The sequence below is a fragment of the Nomascus leucogenys genome, chromosome 1a, assembly GCF_006542625.1.
Source record: "Nomascus leucogenys isolate Asia chromosome 1a, Asia_NLE_v1, whole genome shotgun sequence".
Classification (NCBI taxonomy): Eukaryota; Metazoa; Chordata; class Mammalia; order Primates; family Hylobatidae; genus Nomascus; species Nomascus leucogenys.
Window position 1 is genome coordinate 11,411,393 of NC_044381.1, and position 18,435 is coordinate 11,429,827.

Genomic DNA, 18,435 nt, shown 5'->3' on the forward strand with positions numbered 1-18,435 from the left:
ATTAATCTCCCCAGGAAAAGGGACCTGAGCTTGAAGGGCCACCCCAGGGAAAGGCAGAGAGCACAGCAGGTTCGCCTTCTGCCAGATTGGAAATCCCAAAGGAAGAAAAAAATGTACACTCAGAAGCATTTGTGCCACGCTTAACTCTCAACTTTGGGAGGAGATACACTGTAGTTAGTTTTCCTTGATGTGATTTGCCCTCTGCCTCTTTGTTCCCCTGGGCAGCACTTTTACAATATCTGTCCTCCTGCATTCACATTTGTGACCATTTACTTATGATAACTTGTGCTCACTTCATTTGAAAGAATTTGTATTATAAAAGCAGATCCACAATCTCACACTTTTTCTGCTTTTCATGTACAGAATCTAGATAACTGTAGCATTTCCCTTCTGTACTAATATGCACATCTGGGAAAATACATTATTAACTTTAGGCAACTTAACCTCTATGTGCTTTAGTTTCCTCATTTATAAATCAAAGATAATTGTTGTGCCAACTTCACAGGAATGATATGGGTATAAATAAGTTAATGCATGGAGAGCACCTAAAATAGTGACTGGCAGATATGAAGCAGTCAGTAAGTGTTGGCTATTATTATCACCTTCTATCTGAAGATTTCCCAGGAACTCATGAGGCAGTATATAAGAGATAAAATTCAAGAAACCAAGAAGAATAAAAAGATCATAGTGACCCTGAAACCATCTCTGATTTGGAAACAAAAAGTTGTAATTACATACTTCTTTTAATCCCACTACAAGAAGTGATAAACTACAAATGAACTGCGGATTATTATATGGATGAGAGGGATGAATGAGTGGTAAGAGAAATGCACAATACAGACAATAGTATAATCTATTTAATAATGTTAGTAACACACCCTTTAATATGTTCATAAGGCCAACACAGTCATTCCTGTGTGTCACCATAGCTCCCCATGAAGTTAAAAAACATGGGCAGAAGAGGGGAACTTGGCAGTAGAAACAGAAATAGGAAGAGAACTGATGAGTAATGGGGGAAAAAAAAGCCTGCCAGGGTAAAGACCATATAATATCTTCTGACCTAGCTTCTTCATCTCTGTATTCAGCAGCATTTGATTCACACCAAAGCATTCTTGAATACGGCTTGAAATTCCTTTCTCTTAAAATAGCTATCTATATGTGTATCTATAATATCATCAGAATATCTCTCAGAATGCACTGATGTAATACTTCAAAAAGCCAGCATGAATGTGTCTTAGCGAATGTGTAATTTGTTTTATTAAATCCTGGCATGTTTTCCAAGTGGGAGAGGTGTATGGGAAAATAGTAAGACTTCAAGCCCCTAAAAAAAAATAAAAATAAAAAGGAAGGAGTATCCTCCTGAGGGGCAGGAAAATGGGAGAATAAAGCACTAGACTTAATCCGTGAGAACAATTATACTGCAAGAAAGCCTTGTCGCTTTCAACCACACAGGTATAAATGATGAGGCTAAGCTATTCTTTCAGAGCTAACCACATGTTTCCTAGGAGAAAACAAATGGCTAGCACATATGACACAGAATAAATACATCTATTCAGAGGAGTTGCCACTGGAATCCTTACACACTAAAATTATAAGCCATGGTCCATTGAAACAGGTACCATAGATAAATGTTAATTGAGAACTAATTGAATGTATTATATAATAAAATAGGAAATTACAAATGGGAAATATTTTTTCTATACTTGTGATGCATATAATTTAGCTTTAAAATTTACAAGTATAAAAGTTTTTTGAAGGTGAAATAACATATCATCTTGGCACTGTTTTTCAAAAGTTCCTGTTGAGTAGTACTTTGATAAAGGTTTTCAGGGGGAATAAAAAAGGAAACTCTTCAAACTTAAGTCATAGATGTTTCCATGATGATTTTTAAGAGAAATCAAGATGTGAACTTAGGGTAAGCTATTAACTTTAGCAATATCTAACAATCCCACTACATTTCTAAGCATTTAAATTGCACTTTTGCCTTCCTCTTTGGTTATTTGATCCAAAGTACACATTATAAGGCCTCTTATAAAAATATCTCACCTCAAAAGGTACAGGAAGAATTTCCTCATTTTTCTCTGTCTATTCTCTTTCCTGAGAAAACCAAAGCACTTCTGCTATTATGCTTTGGTTATAGCTGAAAATAACATGAGTCTTGACTGTAGCTGCTATTGCATTCTATGAATTTGGAAATATAAGGGACTGGTGCATAGATTGTAAACTGCCACAGTGGTCTGGAGATTTGTGTTTTTATATTGTGTCAATATTAGGATAGTACGGTGTAGTTTTATCATGCTTTACTGCCTTTCTAGAACTTTGGAGAGTTGAACACACATAAGGAATTAGCACTGGAGTGATAAGATGATGAAGGGTGTCAAGAAATTCCAGTGGAAAACAGCATAGACTGCAACTGCCTAATAAGCAACACAGCTTCCACCCAGGTTCTAAAAGCAATGACTGTGACTCAGGATGACAGCAAAGGAGAAGGACAATAAGATAAATGTAGGTATGTATCTGGAAATGTTTCTGTGACATAAAGGGAGAAATGCCTTAAGGAAGAGATTCCTTTTCCTCTATGGAATCAAAAATTTTATGATAACGTGGATACATTTTATAAGACCATAAGATGGTCACAACTGGGTAGTTTTAAATTGCTAGCACATGGCTGTTTTACTCAGCACTCCTTGACACATAGGAGACTCAATACATATTTGGGACTAGATTATATTATATGATTTATGCTGCCATATTATGCATATTGCATAATCCTGACTAGTGATTCTGACTTGACAACATTTACAAGTTTGAAAATAGAAAAGGGTGCAACCTCTACAAGTAGTTTGAAAATAGAAGAGGGTGCAACTTCTAAGAGTAGTGTATAATGTGAATATGGTACCTGAATTATTGTCCTATCCTTGATTTCTGTAGCAAAATCAAACAGGAATTACTACGGTTCATGAATAAACTGTCCTTCTCAGTGGTTCCAGATGGTTACATTGTTATCAACAGCAAAATATGGGAAAGTGGCAAGATAAAAGTGTGAGCCAGACTTCCCTAGAAATCTGATGACCACTTAATCCCAAGGCGAAAGATTTATCTTTCATCCTGATAACCATTTGGGTGAAGAATAAGAAATGAAAGAATTCTGTCTCTAGAGTGAGATTAATGAGTCACTCCTTCTACCATTCTTACCCCCTCCATCCTTTTCCTCTGAGTAGAATTTTTAACTTTGATTATAAAGATTTGAGGCCAATTATTGGGAAAAAATCCCAAAGATGCTAGCTTATGTGAGTATTTTTCCTAAATTCTAAATAACGGTCTTTGGTAAGTGGCCTACAGTGGTTCCACTTTAGAAGCAGGAAACAGTCCATTACTTTTTCTTTCTTTTCTTTTCTTTTCTTTTTTTTTTTTTTCTGTTTCTGTGCTCTAAATTAGCCTTTCCTGGAAGTTGAGATAAAATATGAGGTTTGGGTTATTTTCTATGTGGTGTAAAGAGGCTGTATCTAGGCCTTTGTCTTAACTAACCAAGGACTATCTAACCAGACAAGGGAATGGAAGTATTCCTATGATACATATGTCATGTTACATGTGGGTAGTAGTAAAAAATGCATGTGAACACAATGCTTGCCTGGTTTTGTTCTCTGTTCGTGTAGCTGCTGAAGGAGTCCCCCTTTTAACACAAACTACATTTCAGAACTATAACTTTGGACAGTCTGTAAAATCTATAATTCACAGAAGTTCTAATATGATGAATGCATTGAGACTTCTGTAGCTAATTACTTAAATATTTGCAAACTTAAAAATGAATTATTTCAAAAGTTCATGAATTCTGTATTTAATCATAATACTTTAATTGTTCCCTTACAGAGTAAATCAGATAGCATTATATATGCAATGACTCATACAAGGCATCCCAGTTGAAAAGACATACATTTAATTTAAGCCATGTCTGATTTCATGTGAAATGTATATAATCGAATATGAAATTATTCTCTTCCTTTTTAGCATCCAATGTAAGTAAATGTATTTGAGAACATAGAGGTGAAATATTTTTGCTTTATGGTTATTTCAAATTTAAAATATTTACTTATTATAATATAGTATTTAGAAAATACATGGACTCATTATAAAAGGCAAGGCTTTGGTAATATGGTGTATTGTTGAACTTTGATTTAAGAACTAATTAGGCCGGGCGCGGTGGCTCACGCTTGTAATCCCAGCACTTTGGGAGGCCGAGGCGGGCGGATCACGAGGTCAGGAGATCGAGACCACAGTGAAACCCCGTCTCTACTAAAAATACAAAAAAAATTAGCCGGGCGTGGTGGCGGGCGCCTGTAGTTCCAGCTACTCAGAGAGGCTGAGGCAGGAGAATGGCGTGAACCTGGGAGGCGGAGCTTGCAGTGAGCCGAGATTGCACCACTACACTCCAGCCTGGGCGACAGAGCGAGACTCCGTCTCAAAAAAAAAAAAAAAAAAAAGAGCTAATTAGAGAGCAATTTGTTATGTTACATACTAGTCTAAGTCATTTCTTTTTGACTGTTTGATTATTGTACATACACTTTTAAACTTTTGAGTATACCATTTTCAGTAAGTCCTATTTTGAAGAGAACAGATGTATTTAAACACACATACATACATAACTGCTCACATGCAAACACAAAATAAAATGCAAATGAAGTCTCTACAATTAATCAGCTATATTGGCTATATTTTACAATTAAAAAAATAAGTATAGCATGATCTCCCAGACTTCAATGACTTAAAATGTACATTTCATAGAGATACATATATCTACTTGCTGCAACTCAAATATTCATATCACATATAGAAAATAATTGGTAATATTGATTTTCCTAGAAGAAAAAAAAAGTTTCCAATTTCATCAATTATATCACATGAATTATGAGAAATAAATTATTGGCTTTCTTTAAAAAAAGCAAGCATTTAAAATTAACATTGCATATATTCCTTCTCTGTATTCATTTTCCATGATTAGAAGTTTTGTTACTATATTTTTTTAAAGTTAATGTATTGTATCCTACAAGATCAATGAAACTATTTTATTGATAATGTAGTTAGAGGTGTATAAATTATTGTCTATGTATTTACTTGGCAATATAGCATGTTAGATGGTACTGAACAGGGATGGAAAACCTCTGTGAAACTGGGATATTCAACCCACTTTGATATCTTTTATTTTTGAAGTTCTCAATTTCCTCTTTAAAATGCAAGGGTTCAAATAATTTTTTCTATGGCTCTTTCTAGCTCTTACAGTCTACATGTAAGGAATAATATATATTTATTTAAATTGTGCATATTTATCCAAATGTGATCTTACAAAATAGCATATATAGAGATTTCAGAGTGGGAAAAAGGAAGACCAAAGACACTAAGCATCCCCTTTTACTTATTTTCTTCTCATACCCTTCTGATATTGGGTACAGTAATAAAATTCAAAAATAATTATACATGTAATATGCTCTCAGTGGCAGCACTATAGGGTCATTTAGAGAAACCTGAGTCCACCTCCTCCCTTCCATAATCTCCATCCTGCTCCTTCAAAAACATTCCAAATAAACATTCTATCTCAATCTACGTAACAAGAGTGTCCACGCACTGCTGACCTGACTTCAGGACAATTTCCTTAGCCCTCTTTCAAGCAAGATGGCTGCCCCTAACTCCTACAGGATTCTCAAACTGCCACAGTATAATCTGAGGATTTGCAAAATGCAACTTCAGTTATATTCAGTATATTAGTCACATAGCTTGAAAGACTTTCAAATTGCTAAGCCAACTTATTTACCTGACAGAGGTACAGAGAGTCCAGATTACCTCCTTAGGGTCACACTTCCAATTGTAGTGATGAAAGATAAACTCAAAACCTTTGTTATCACAATCACATCAGTGTTCTCCTAATGGGTAATGCTCATTTTTTGATTCTTCATTAATTCTTCTTCATTCAGTGAATTTTAAGAGTTTTGAAAAGCCTGTTACAAGTACAGTTAATGTCTACATTGTTTGATTGTATCAGGGGACATTTATTTATTCTTTACTGATGCCATATGCTTTTGAAAATCCTAAAAAAATAAAACAGTGAACCGACAGTAGTGGTAAAGAAATTGCACTTTAATACATAAGAAGATAAGTTCAAATGGCATTGAACTGGGTACAAAATTCTACTCATTTAATTTTCATTATAACTTTTAAATTAGCATTCTTGAATATTTGTCATATCATTTGCATTATTAAAGTTTATTAAATTCAGGATAGGTGTAAGCCCAAAAATATGTAACTGAAATTAAAGTGTTTCCTCCAAACAACAGAGAGAACTTGAAATAATGTTATTTGCTGCATTAAATGTGAGTCATACATAGATAGTAGCTAGATCAATATAGACGTATTGATAGATATATTTAATTATGTAATTTTGAAAATCACATTTTTTTCAGAAATTTCTAAAAAGACATTAAGTAGGTAAGTTTCAAACATGTAACATGCATTTCAGGTCACCTATTCTCAAATTATCATATAAAATCTGTTCATTCACCACCCTCTACCATAATCCAGTTTTAGAATTGTAAAGTTACATTAATGATACTTCTCTAACTGCAAAACAGTTTACACCAGTGGTAACCACAATAATTGTCATGTGCACTATTAGTCATTCCTAAAATTTTAACATAGTATTCTGCTAATTCTTGGATATAACTAGCAATATTTTAGCTTCTCACTTACTCTCCAGCATTATTAAAGAAAAATGTGCATTTGCAGAACTCTGCACCTGCATACATTTGGATTCCTGCATCCTACTAGTAATACACAGGAAAGATATCATGGCATTCCATAAAGAATAAAACAAAAAAACTTATGAATAGCTCAACCTTCCAATATCACATCTAATTAACATTGTTTTCTTTCTAAATTAAGTGTATTTAGTAAATAGTAATCATGCATTGAGTTCCATAAAATATAAGACCATGTGGTCAACAAAATCATCTTTATGTTGCCATAGTTACAAGAGTAGGCTGGTAAATTTTATGTTAATATTAAAAGAAAAGAAAAATATGTTTGCCTTCACCAACTGCAACTGTAAGCAAATGCAGGTATACAGCACTTTATTAGAAAGAACCCCTTTAGTAAGCACATGTTAGAGGAATTAATCATTCATTCCCTGCAGACTGCTTATGTATTTCATCGGGCCATTATCTGATCTGAATAACAAGAACAATTGCATAATAAAACACATTACTGCTGACATTAGCAACTTTCTTCTCAACTTTAAAGTTGCAACTACCTCTGTACAGGACAGAGAGCTGGTTGCCAAAAACGTGACAATTTAATCACCCATCCTGCTTTGACAGTTTTATTATATAGAGACAGGGATCAAATGCATGTGCAAGCTTTACTAGAAACAGCTTTCATTCAGGCTATTTTCCTTAGCACTATGATATAATTACAACAGAGGCAGAATGTATGTCAGGTTAGCTTTAATGTTACTTACAAATATTTGCTTTCAGAAATTCAAAAAGAATGCACAAATCTGTCATGTCTTCTCCACTGTGTAAAATATGTCCTATACTAATATATGTAATAACGTGTTTGAACCACTGTCAAATTTGCCCTACTTAGGTACAATCTTCCCCTTTATTTTTCAATAATTAATAATTTTTTTTCAAATATCAGATACCGTCTCAGACATGTGAGGTCAGAAATGAGTAGAGGTTACGTGCTGTAATCCAAATCTGATCAGCCGAGGGCTTCATTTTAAATCATTTAAATTCATTTTTAAGCCAATAATAGAAATGGGAGCTAAGAGCAGTAATATCTCTAAGAAAACTCATTTGGATAAGAAATTAAATAATAATCAAGAAACAATGACACATCTTTCTCAAATGATTCCATATATGATAACTTCATGTCAACCAATTCATTAACTGTCCTATTGTCCTGTCTCATTACCCTAAAAACTTATGGCCCAAGATATTTAGAGCTTTCAAAATTGAGTAATCATAACAACTCTAAAAGATCTCTACCTTTTTGTAATAATTGTACCTTAGCTTACTCTTATAATTTCTAAAACCAATCCCCCATGAATACAGATGCTTTTATATACTCACTTAAGTAAATAAGGAGGTAAAAATATACTCATTCTACCATTATCAACAATTAAATACAAGGGAGCCCTTAGGTATCATTAATAATAAGCTGTTTTATTGAAAGAAATACTCTGAGATAAGTACTTTTACTTTTCAATCTGGTTTTTAACTTATAAGGGGTTTTCATTAAAAAAGTATGTCTTATACTGAGAAAGAAATTAACAGTTAAAGATAAAAGGGATAAACTTTTTCTAATCACTATTAGACTCCAGTCAGTATAAGTGCTACCATGTCAAAAAAACTAAAGATTTGTTAAAAATCAGGTCTGTTTTGTCTAAGTTGCAACTCCTACTGTATCTACTGTATATGTAACAATGCAAGAAGAATTAGATTCAGAATCCATTTGGCAGTGATAAAGAAAAAATGCTGAAATGTTATTGATTCTCTCTCTCTTGTGCAAAACAAACTGAGTCAACTATATTTTTCCTGACATAACACAAAGGTTTTATTTAGATATTAAAAAATATTGGCAAATGTTAGACTATATGTTTTTTATATATATGTATAATGAACTTATTAACCCTTTTATAGAAAGAAGAGTGTCCTACTTGCTTTTACAGAAATGCTACAGCTACTGACATGGTGATGTTAGCCCCAAGAGGAATACTGCCTGCAAAAGTTTTTGATGCAGAGATATTCAGCCTTAGGAGACACCTTAAATCTGTCACTGGCTGCTGAGCCCTGTCAGAGTTTATAACCTGCTGTGTCAAAGTCACAGTCTCAGCCCTGCCCTCTCCAAAGCATTTTTCACATTCTCTCTCCAAATTAAGTTCATTCAAATTCTCCAACTATTCTAGTTCCAGGATTTTCCTCCACGTATTATCTCCTTACAGGCATGAAGAAATCGCAACAGAATTTTCATCTGGTCTTTCAAACCATCCTTATTAACTTTCCCTTTTCCGCCGCCCCCCACCCCACTTTTTTTTTTTTCTAGCGCTTTTCAGAACTAAAGATTAAACAACCAACCAGCTGAAGTCAGAGTAGGGTGGGAGTTAGCATGGATTAGGGTTGAGGTTGAAGGTGGCGGGAGAAGTGAGCCAGTAGGGTTAGATTTTTCAAGCTTTTTCGAGATAACCATCCTTAAATCTTAAAACCAACCAACGTTTAACAAAGCAGGCTTCCAATAGCCCTTGAACAATAAACGTTTCAAAATCAGATTGCCAGTAAGGCTGCCCATACTGAACCCATATGGACGTCTTCTAAGGGCTCTTCCAAAAAAAAAAAGAAAAAAAAATGCTTAGCGAACCACTTCTCAAATAGGAGCTACTGAAGTTATATAAGTCAAGTTATTCCCAGGTAAAATGAATAAACTGTCCACAGCATTGGACACTGGACATTGAAAAGCATCAGCATATGCTTCACTTTAGAGAAAAGAAAGAAGCACAGTTTACTTACTAAAGCAGCCGCTCCAGTCCTCCTTGGAAACCCTGAGGAGTCTTCTCTTTTCTTTCCTACCAGTCAAATAAAGAATTGTCTTTCTATTCCACACAGGCCCAGAATAAACTGCAAAAAGGGATGGCACATGCACAGCAGCCCGTCAGGGTTTGGCTTTGGTGGGGCGCTTCGGTTTCTGATTGTTTCAAAAGTGGGATCTTCTTTTCCGGAGGGAGGGGGCAAAGGAAGAAAAAGAAAGGGCGCTCCGAAAGCCGGCTTGGGTCCTGCAAATTATTCTGAAGGCAAAGTACCTGCACTCTCCCCGCCGAGGCTGGCTGTCAGCGCCGCGCGCGAGGGGAGGAGGCTCGCGAGGAGGAGGAGAAAGAGGAGCGGGAGGGCTCGGGCTGGGAGGGGAGCGCAGGGTGGGGGAGGCCGGTGAGCGGCTCCCGGCTCCCCGGAGAAGCAGCCGAGACGGCGAGGAGGAGGCGAGGCTCTGTCAAGGCGAGGCGCTGCCCCACGCGCTCCGGCCGCCGGCTGCGGGCGCGGCTGGGCGGGGAGCCGAGGCGGCCGCTCCCGCACTCGCTCGCTCGCTCGCTGGCGCTCCCTCCTCGTCTTGCTCGCACTCACAGGCACACACTCCACGTCTCCAGCAGCTGCCGCTCGGCCGCACGCACTCACCTGCATTTCCTTAACGAGCCACTTGATGGCTGCCAGCGGCGTGGGCCACGCTCCGGCGGGCGGGAGCCGGGGCGGGGAGGACGCGGCGCGGGATGCTCCGAGCGCCTGCCGGGGAGAGAAGCGGCGGCGGCGGCGGCGCTGCGGGCGCGCCAGCTGGGGCGGGAGGAGGGGAGACCCGGCACCCACCGGCCCGGAGCTGCCCGACGAGGCTTGGGCGGACCCCGCAGCCCGGGTGCCTTGGCACGATTCCAGGGCTCCGGGGTAAAGCGGTTCCCGCGGGAACAGGAGGACATGTCAGGCACAGGCTGTTCCCCATCACTGTAGCCACAGAGGACTGGTCCAGATGCGGATCCCGATCTGTGCTTCTTCAGGTGTTCGCGTGCTTTCGGTTATTATTATTATTATTTTCCGAGGGAGGCTGTCGGTAACACCTAAGGGGTGGTGGGTGTTAATAGGTGGGGGACGTAGATTTGATTTGCAATGGAATCGATGCTTATGAAGAGCAGACTTAGTGAGGTGAAGGGCAGGGGCACAGAGGTTGCTTGGCGGAGGGGGTGTACTTCAACTGAGCTGGATGGAGTTTTCAGTCGGGGCGCTTGGCAGTCTGGCTGCGCTTGAGGGAGTGATAGAGCTCTGCCAAGGTGGTAGCTGAGAAGGGAAAACCTGTACAAGAGTTGCTGAGAATCCGCCTCGCTGCAGAGGAGAGGACGCGGACATGGATGCAGGGAGCGGATTCCTCCTTACCCCAAGGTAGAGTGGGGTATCAGAGTGCATCAGATGTGGCGTACCACAGACTCGGGAGACAGGGGAAGAGGAACTTAGACCCCCAGCGAAATAGGGTTTGGAGCTGGGGGGAGAAGGAGAAGGGGCAGGATGAGAGAAAAACAGCAGGAGGCTTTTTGTCACTTTACCATCTTTCATGTCTCATCAGAGCATACAGCTATAGGCAACAAATGCTCTGTCTCTTGATAAACAGAGAGCAATGTCACCATGTCAGTGCGTTTTTTAAAAAGCCAAAATAATTATACTGTTTGTAATAATGCAACACAGAGCATTCCAGGTACCATCTGGTCAAAGGTGCTGTAAGCACTGTAGAAGACAACAAATAAAAAAAGAACAACGAAAAAACAGTTATCCATCTACTTTCCTTAGATGTCAATGATCTAATCGCAGAAATATCACTTTCTCCCGAAGAGAAATAAAGCTTAGTCAATATAGGTGACATTTTCCCCAGGGTCCCTTCACCTTTTTCTTTTCACGCCTTCTCCATTGCTTGCTATGTCCCTTTGCTCTTTTAAAGGGACTCTTCTCCTGAACCCATGCCCTGCCAGGTTCCCTGCTCAGCCTCCCTAAAGCCACGGAGCTTACCCATCCAAGAAGGTTCCCATGCACAAACAGTCATCATCACTTAAAAAGGTTCTTGGAAATGACAAGATATGAACGAAAAAGATTTACAACATATGTGCAAGTGTGTGTGCATGTGTACATCTTTTTGTAATTATACAAAGCACTTGCCCCTCTTACGGTGCTGTCTGCCCAAGATGATGATGACTGACTCATATTCTCTCCCCTTCCCTCCCTCCCTCCTTCTCCCTTTCTGCACAAATACACACCACTCACTCCTGTCTCAGTTCCTTCCTGTCAGTGTTCAATAATGGTTTTACATGAACTTTCTGTTAGGCAGCCTCTGACTACCAAGGGCGAGTTGGAGCGGATTGGTAGGAGGGAAGCTGGTCTCAATGATGCTGCTCTGTTTCCTGCCATCCCTCAGTCATTACATACACTACTGTACTTAATGCCAAGTGGCAGCCGAAATGATTTCCTCTCTTGCTAGTCATAATAATATATTTGTCCTCCCTCGGAAACACATGTAATTAATAATAAAAGAAATAATGCATCTTGAAACCATGGGAAGAGCAGATGGAGGCTGATGTGGTTGTGTTAGTCACCTTTTCTGTTGTTGTTGTTGCAAAGACAATGTGACCACCTCTCCCTTTCTGCTGCTTCTGGTGGGTTAAGCAAAGCATTTGGCCCTTTTACTGTATTCTCTTTTCCATCTTTCCCTTGACAATAGTTTGTGTGTTTTAAATAAAGATTTCATTCTGCCAACCCGCAGGAAGCTTTTAACAAGATGCAGCTGAGCGTGTCGATATCTTATATCTTTTTACTGCTGCATGGGGGTGTTCAGCAACTTGAAACTCATCTCTACTTCAGCTCAAGGCTGGCATCTCACAGAGACAGTGCTCCCTGGGGCTGATATACTCTTGCTCCTGTACAGCTATCCTTTGGTGCCCTCTGGAAGAACACAGGATATTTTAAACAATGGAAGAATCAGGGTTATACTCAATTCCCTTCCTCCTATCCCCTCCCCACATAATAATATCACAAATGTTCAATGGATTAGCTTCTTGTAGAGATTTTATTATTAATTACCATCTGAGAATTGGATTGAGATATCTTACTTAAAGGTGATTGCATCAAGCTTAAGGAGTTAAGAAAATTTTATTATCTAACTACCTATCTACACTTCCTGTAACATTATAATTTATTTCTCCTTCAATAAAAAGGCAGATTCAAATGTCTGCTTTAAGTTATTGCCATATATTTACTCTTAAAAATCAGTAACCTATCTGAATTGGTTGTTGTCAGTGGACCATGTGTTTAAAACAACCATAACAAATGTAAGATAAAAATAACCAAAAAGGGACAGTGAAATTGGGCCAACAAAGCATGGTCCTGAATATCAGTTGTTTTTGAGGTTCCCTTTATTTTAACACATTTCTTTATTTATCAAATCTACATTTAGCTTTGTTATATATAGGCTTATAATTAATTTTAACAGCCTGCTGTAAGTAGAAGAAATCTCAAAATTTACATTTGTATTTCGGATTTTTGAGGGAAATAAGTAATTTCCTTCTTGACTCAGTTTTTAAGTTAGAATTAACAATACATAAATAGCAACTACACAGCAATAATTTCCTGTTCTAGTATGTTATTTAAATATTTTGAGAGCATCATGAGGAAATTTCCTAATTATACAGCACTCCATATTGTGGAATTGAAGAAAGAGATAATTGCATAGTGTGGAAGGGAATAAAGAGATAACAGGGTAATAAGGAAGCCAGGGAGAGCAAGTAACCTGTTGGAAAGGAGACAAGGATCTAGGAGGTCTTCCAAGCCCAATCTTTAGGTAGGTTGGATTTGGCAGTAGTATACTCTCACACTTTGACTATTGTTCGTTTGTTTGCTTTGCCTCAGTCTGCAGTAATGGTGTTCACTTAATTTATTCTCCCTTTTCTCCACTTTTCCTTTTAAAGTTATGCCACTTGGCAGAAACTACAAATAGAAACAATTTTATATTGATAACATAAAATCATGCAGAAAACCATGTACTTAATGAATCAATCTGCTCATACTTATTTCATGTGGGAAAAGATAATCTGCTACTCTTTAACTTTTATTTGGTCAATGGAAGTACAATTTTAAATGACTAAATGGGTATAATTTACCCAATTTCTTATAGATGGTTGGATACCAAGAAAGCTGCTCAGGAAACCTTACAACGCAATGGAAAAAGTGAGTTGACTATATAATTATTCAATAAGTTGTCTATATAATTGTCCAATTTAAGGAGTCTTAATGAAGTCATATTTGTGATAGTTGTAGGTACAAGGTATAGATGTTATTCCATTGAAATCATTATGTAGCTAATGATAAATTGCACCAAATCTAAAGGTTTCAGGTTTTGACATAATGTATACATTTATTTTCTCACTTACTGTGCTGATTGTTTTCTATCCCTGCCCTTCTATTTAATCCGAACCTCAGATCCCTCAAGTGCTCTTTTCTGTGCTCTATGGGTTAATCTTTAGGTATTGTACTAACCTGGTTTCCCTTGTCCCCTGGTTTCTATTTGGGTTTTGTCAATGAGAGGCACCAGAAAGGGGCAGGAGGAGAGAAAAAGCAGGGCCATGTTTCCCCCATTTGCAGTATAACTTGGCACTGTGGTTCTTTCTGGCAGTGGCTACACAGTCTTTTCTTGTCACCACCTTTCCATAGTTCTACCTCATATTTTCCCCCAATATTCCGATTGTATCTGTTGCTCCTTCAGCTTTCCACTATGGCTAGCAATTAAAATAGCCAGTATCCTTCATGGGATCCCATAACACAGCTACCCTTCTAGAAAGCATCCCTTATCGAAATTCTCTTTAAAATGATTCCTGATTGTGCCTTCCATTTCCTCCTGATACTTTGAATCATCCATTTCTGTTTTTTAAATTCAAAGTATTCAAAGATATAATTTTTATTCAATTGTCCTAGGTTTAACAAATATATTGTCTAATGTGTAGAGAAGTGCCAAAACATTATTATTACTCGAAATGAAAATAACTGTAACATAGCACAAGAAAATGTTTGATGGTACAGCTGTGATGGTAAAGTTCATGTGTCAACTTCAGTGGACTAAGAGATGCCCAGATAAATAGTGAAGCATTATTTCTGGGTAAGTCTGCAAAGGTGTATTTGGAAGACAGTAGTATTTGAATCAGTAGACTGAGTTAAGAAGATCATACTCACTAGTGTGGACAGGAATCATCTAATCCAGTGGGGGCCAGGATAGAACAAAAAGGCAGAGGAAACGTCAATTCTCTCTCTTGCTCTCTCTCACTATCTATTCCTGTCTTTCTCTCTCCCTCCCTCTGTTACTCTCTACCTCTCCCTATCTTTCCTTGATCTGGGAAGCTGACACCCATTTTCTCTTGTGCTCAGACATTGGAGCTCCTGGTTCTTAAGCCTTCAGACTCCAGGAGGTACACCACTGGGCTCCTCAAGTTCTCACCCCTTTGGTCTCAGACTGAATTATACTACCAACTTCCCTGGTTCTCCACCTTGCAGATGGCAGATTGTGGAACTTCTTGGCCTCCATAGTTGCATGAAGCAATTCTCATATTAAATCGCCACTTACATATCTATACATATTCTCTTGGTTCTGTTTCTCCGGAGAACCTGACTTATACATGACCTACATATATAGCTAAATAACAATCTATTAATATTTTCCACAGAGGTGTCATGTCTCTGTATATTAAATGATCCAAGACCAGACGTGGTGGCTCATGCCTGTAATCCCAGCACTTTGGGAGGCCAAGGTGGGCAGAGGAGGTCAGGAGTTTGAGACCAGCCTGGCCAATATGGTGAAAGATCTTCTCTACTAAAAAAATGTTAGCAGGGCATGGTGGCACACACCTGTAATCCCAGCTACTTGGGAGGCTGAGGAGGGAGAACTGCTAGAACCTGGGAGATGGAAGTTGCAGTGAGCCAAGATTATGCCACTGCACTCCAGCCTGGGTGACAGAGCATGACACTGTCTCAATAAAAATAAAAATAAATGATACAGATTCATCAAAATTATAAAACTATCTCAGTTTTTAAAAAAATGTATGTCACTATTTTATGGTATCTGACTGCAAAATTACAATAATGATGGCTAGTATTTATTAGTTGATGAAACACAACCATAATTTGTAAGGTATAGTAATTCCCATCAACTTTAGAAACTGAATTAGCAATCAAAACTATATATATCCATTCTTTTAATTATTTTTAAAAGCCTATAATAAGGATGTTAAAGGTAAAGCTAAGTTATCAATAATAACCCTAAAATAACTGCATTATGCATATCCTTTGGAAAGAGAGAGAGCAATGAGGGACGGATTTAAAAAATTCAATCTACCAAGTTATTTTATGCAAATAGTTTTTAAAATAACATCATATAAATTAACAAAGATCAGGGCAAGTTCCTTAATCAAAGTAAAATATTGAATATAATTTTAAAGAGAAAATTTAATAGTTCCTATGAGTTTTTTGCCTATTTTGACCTTAAAAATTAATAAACAGTTATCACATGCAAGATCTTACCTATACATACCTACTTAAGACACTGTAAATTTTGCTTCTTCTGATACTGAGTAGTGTTGCATTTTCTTTTATAAATGAGACATAAGGATGATAGCAACCACACATGCACACTCCAGAGATTGTTCTAATTTCCCTCCACCCCTTTTTTTGAAACAGGGTCTTGCTCTGTTGCCCAGCCTGTAACACAATCTCAGCTCACTGCAACCGCCTCTCAAAGTCAAGCAATTCTCCCACCTCAGCCTCCTAAGAAGTTGGGACCACAGGCGAGAGCCACCACACCTGGCTTATTGTTTTTTGCATGTTTAGTAGAGATGAGGTTTCACCATGTTGCCCAGGCTGGTCTCGAACTCCTGAGCTCAAGCGATCTGCCAGCCTCTGCATCCCAAACTGTTAGGATTACAGGTGTGAGCTGCATGCCCGGCCTAACTTTTTCAGGTGTATTAACACTATGGCATCTGAATTTTGCATCTAACAAAACTCATTTTCAGAAAACAGGTTGATTGGAGGTCATGGAACGGTTAAATATTAGAGCTGTGACTTATATCCAGGCAGTCTGGCTCCTGAGTCTCTGTGCTTAACCAATGTTCAATGTTATACAAATCATTTTCTTAACTCTGTATGCCTTTTCTTTCCTAAGTTCAGAGGCTTCTGAAAAATTTAGCTGAAAGTGAGAAATTCCTATTCAGTGAATGGAGACTATAGGGTAGGGCTGGTGCCAAAGGATAATTGTGGGACTGTCTCGGAGAACTAAGTTTCAATTTTTAAAGTGGGTCTTTTAATTTATATTTCTAGTTGAGTCATTTTGTATTTTATTTATTTTCATATGACCAATCATCTTGTGTTCCACATATCTAATGATATAATCAAAAGTTATATAGAAGAGTTAAATAAATTTATTTTTTTCTAACTAAATTATTTACAAGTCTGTTCTATTACCATAATTTACTATATTTGCTAATTTTCCCTTTTGTAAAATTATTTTTATCTATTCACATTTTCTTATTTCCTACCTTCATCTATAAACAGGAGAACAAAAATTAGGTAAAGCCAATGCCTCTCTTTTATAATAAGGGGTCAGCTTTTCTGGAACCTCCATAAGATTTCCCCCTTTTTTAGTGAAGGACAATATGTTTTCCAGGTACTTACTCCTGACCTTTTGTTTATATGTAATGATATTGTGGCAGGAAAAAAATATAGTAGCATTTATATATACCACAGGCTTTATGTACATTTTAAATGCTTAAAATTGCAAAATGTTAAAAATGTAAGTAAAAGGAAAAAAGATGACAACCATATCATTATGAGACTATTATTTTTAGCATTCTATACTTACAGATGATAAGCCAATTATACTGTTTCTTTTTATGGAACAATATGTAAAGTAAATAAAAATAACAAGTCTATACACGTCTTATTTTTCATGTATCAATATTATAGCACAAAAGATGATTTGACCCAGCACCATAAGTTTTAACCTCATTTTTACAGATGAAGCAACTAAATGCAGTGTGTGTGAAGTGTTCATTTTTATATGGCTAATGAGTGATTGAGGTCCTTCTATTTCTGGAATCCTTTTATCTTATCATAACTTAAAGAATAGTACTAATTTTAAAACATATTACATGTAATGTATTTTTAAAGATATCTGTATGAATATATGTGTCTTATTTAAATTTAGGAAATTTTTGTTCTTTAAATTACAATATGTGTGTTTTCCTAAGCCACCTCTCTCATATTTTAAGAAAAAAAATTACCACATTAATGTTTTAAACAATTTAAAATAAGAAATTAAAAAAATACTGCTATGTTCAGAAAAGGAAAGCATCAAGACTTCTCACAGGAAGTCTTCTAGAGAGGGTACTAAAATGGTGTGCCTAGTGAGGAGTCATCTTTTTTTGTTTTTTTACAGAGTCTCACTCTGTCACCCAGGCAGGAGTGCAGTGGCAGGATCTTGGCTCACTGCAACCTCTGCCGCCCCGGTTCAAGCGATTCTCCTGCCTCAGCCTCCCAAGTAGCTGGGATTACACGCGCCTGCCGCCACGCCTGGCTAATTTTTGTATTTTTAGTAGAGACAAGGTTTCATCATCTTGGTCAGGCTGGTCTTGAACTCCTGACCTCGTGATCCACCCTCCTCGGCCTCCCAAAGTCCTGGGATTACAGGCATGAGCCACCGCGCCCAGCCGAGGAGTCATCTTTATGAGTACTTTTCACTATCCCTAGGATTAATCAGACTACTTAGCAGTTTCATCTAAGCTATTAAAACATGAATATAATGTGGATATACAATATGAATATGAATGTGATAATG

At 37.6% G+C, this 18,435-nt stretch overlaps 2 protein-coding genes across 35 annotated transcripts in view; one reads left to right on the top strand and one right to left on the bottom strand.

Annotated features, from left to right (window-relative positions):
* The window catches only part of PTPRD (protein tyrosine phosphatase receptor type D), a 2,318,035-nt gene extending 2,307,859 nt beyond the window's left edge, over positions 1-10,176 (bottom strand). For all 34 annotated transcript variants that reach the window (XM_030814138.1, XM_030813761.1, XM_030813755.1 and 31 more), the window contains exon 1: positions 9,555-10,176. The gene's annotated coding sequence lies outside the window, so the exon portion shown is untranslated. The remainder of the gene's footprint in view (positions 1-9,554) is intronic.
* Positions 2,960-17,535, top strand: LOC100596274. Its single transcript, XM_030815845.1, has 5 exons — positions 2,960-3,042; positions 9,766-10,073; positions 10,248-10,582; positions 13,735-13,787; positions 14,979-17,535. Exons 1-5 carry the CDS (start codon positions 2,960-2,962, stop codon positions 15,160-15,162), a joined length of 963 nt encoding a protein of 320 aa, XP_030671705.1. The 3' UTR covers positions 15,163-17,535.
* Positions 17,536-18,435: the final 900 nt, after the last annotated feature.

Coding starts and splice junctions, on each gene's coding strand:
- LOC100596274 (XM_030815845.1), top strand. CDS start 2,960: ATGAATAAACTGTCCTTCTCAGTGGTTCCAGATGGTTACATTGTTATC. Junction 3,043..9,765: donor GAAAGTGGCAAGATAAAAGT/GTGAGCCAGACT, acceptor TCTTTTCCGGAG/GGAGGGGGCAAAGGAAGAAA. Junction 13,788..14,978: donor CTTACAACGCAATGGAAAAA/GTGAGTTGACTA, acceptor TCTTGTGCTCAG/ACATTGGAGCTCCTGGTTCT.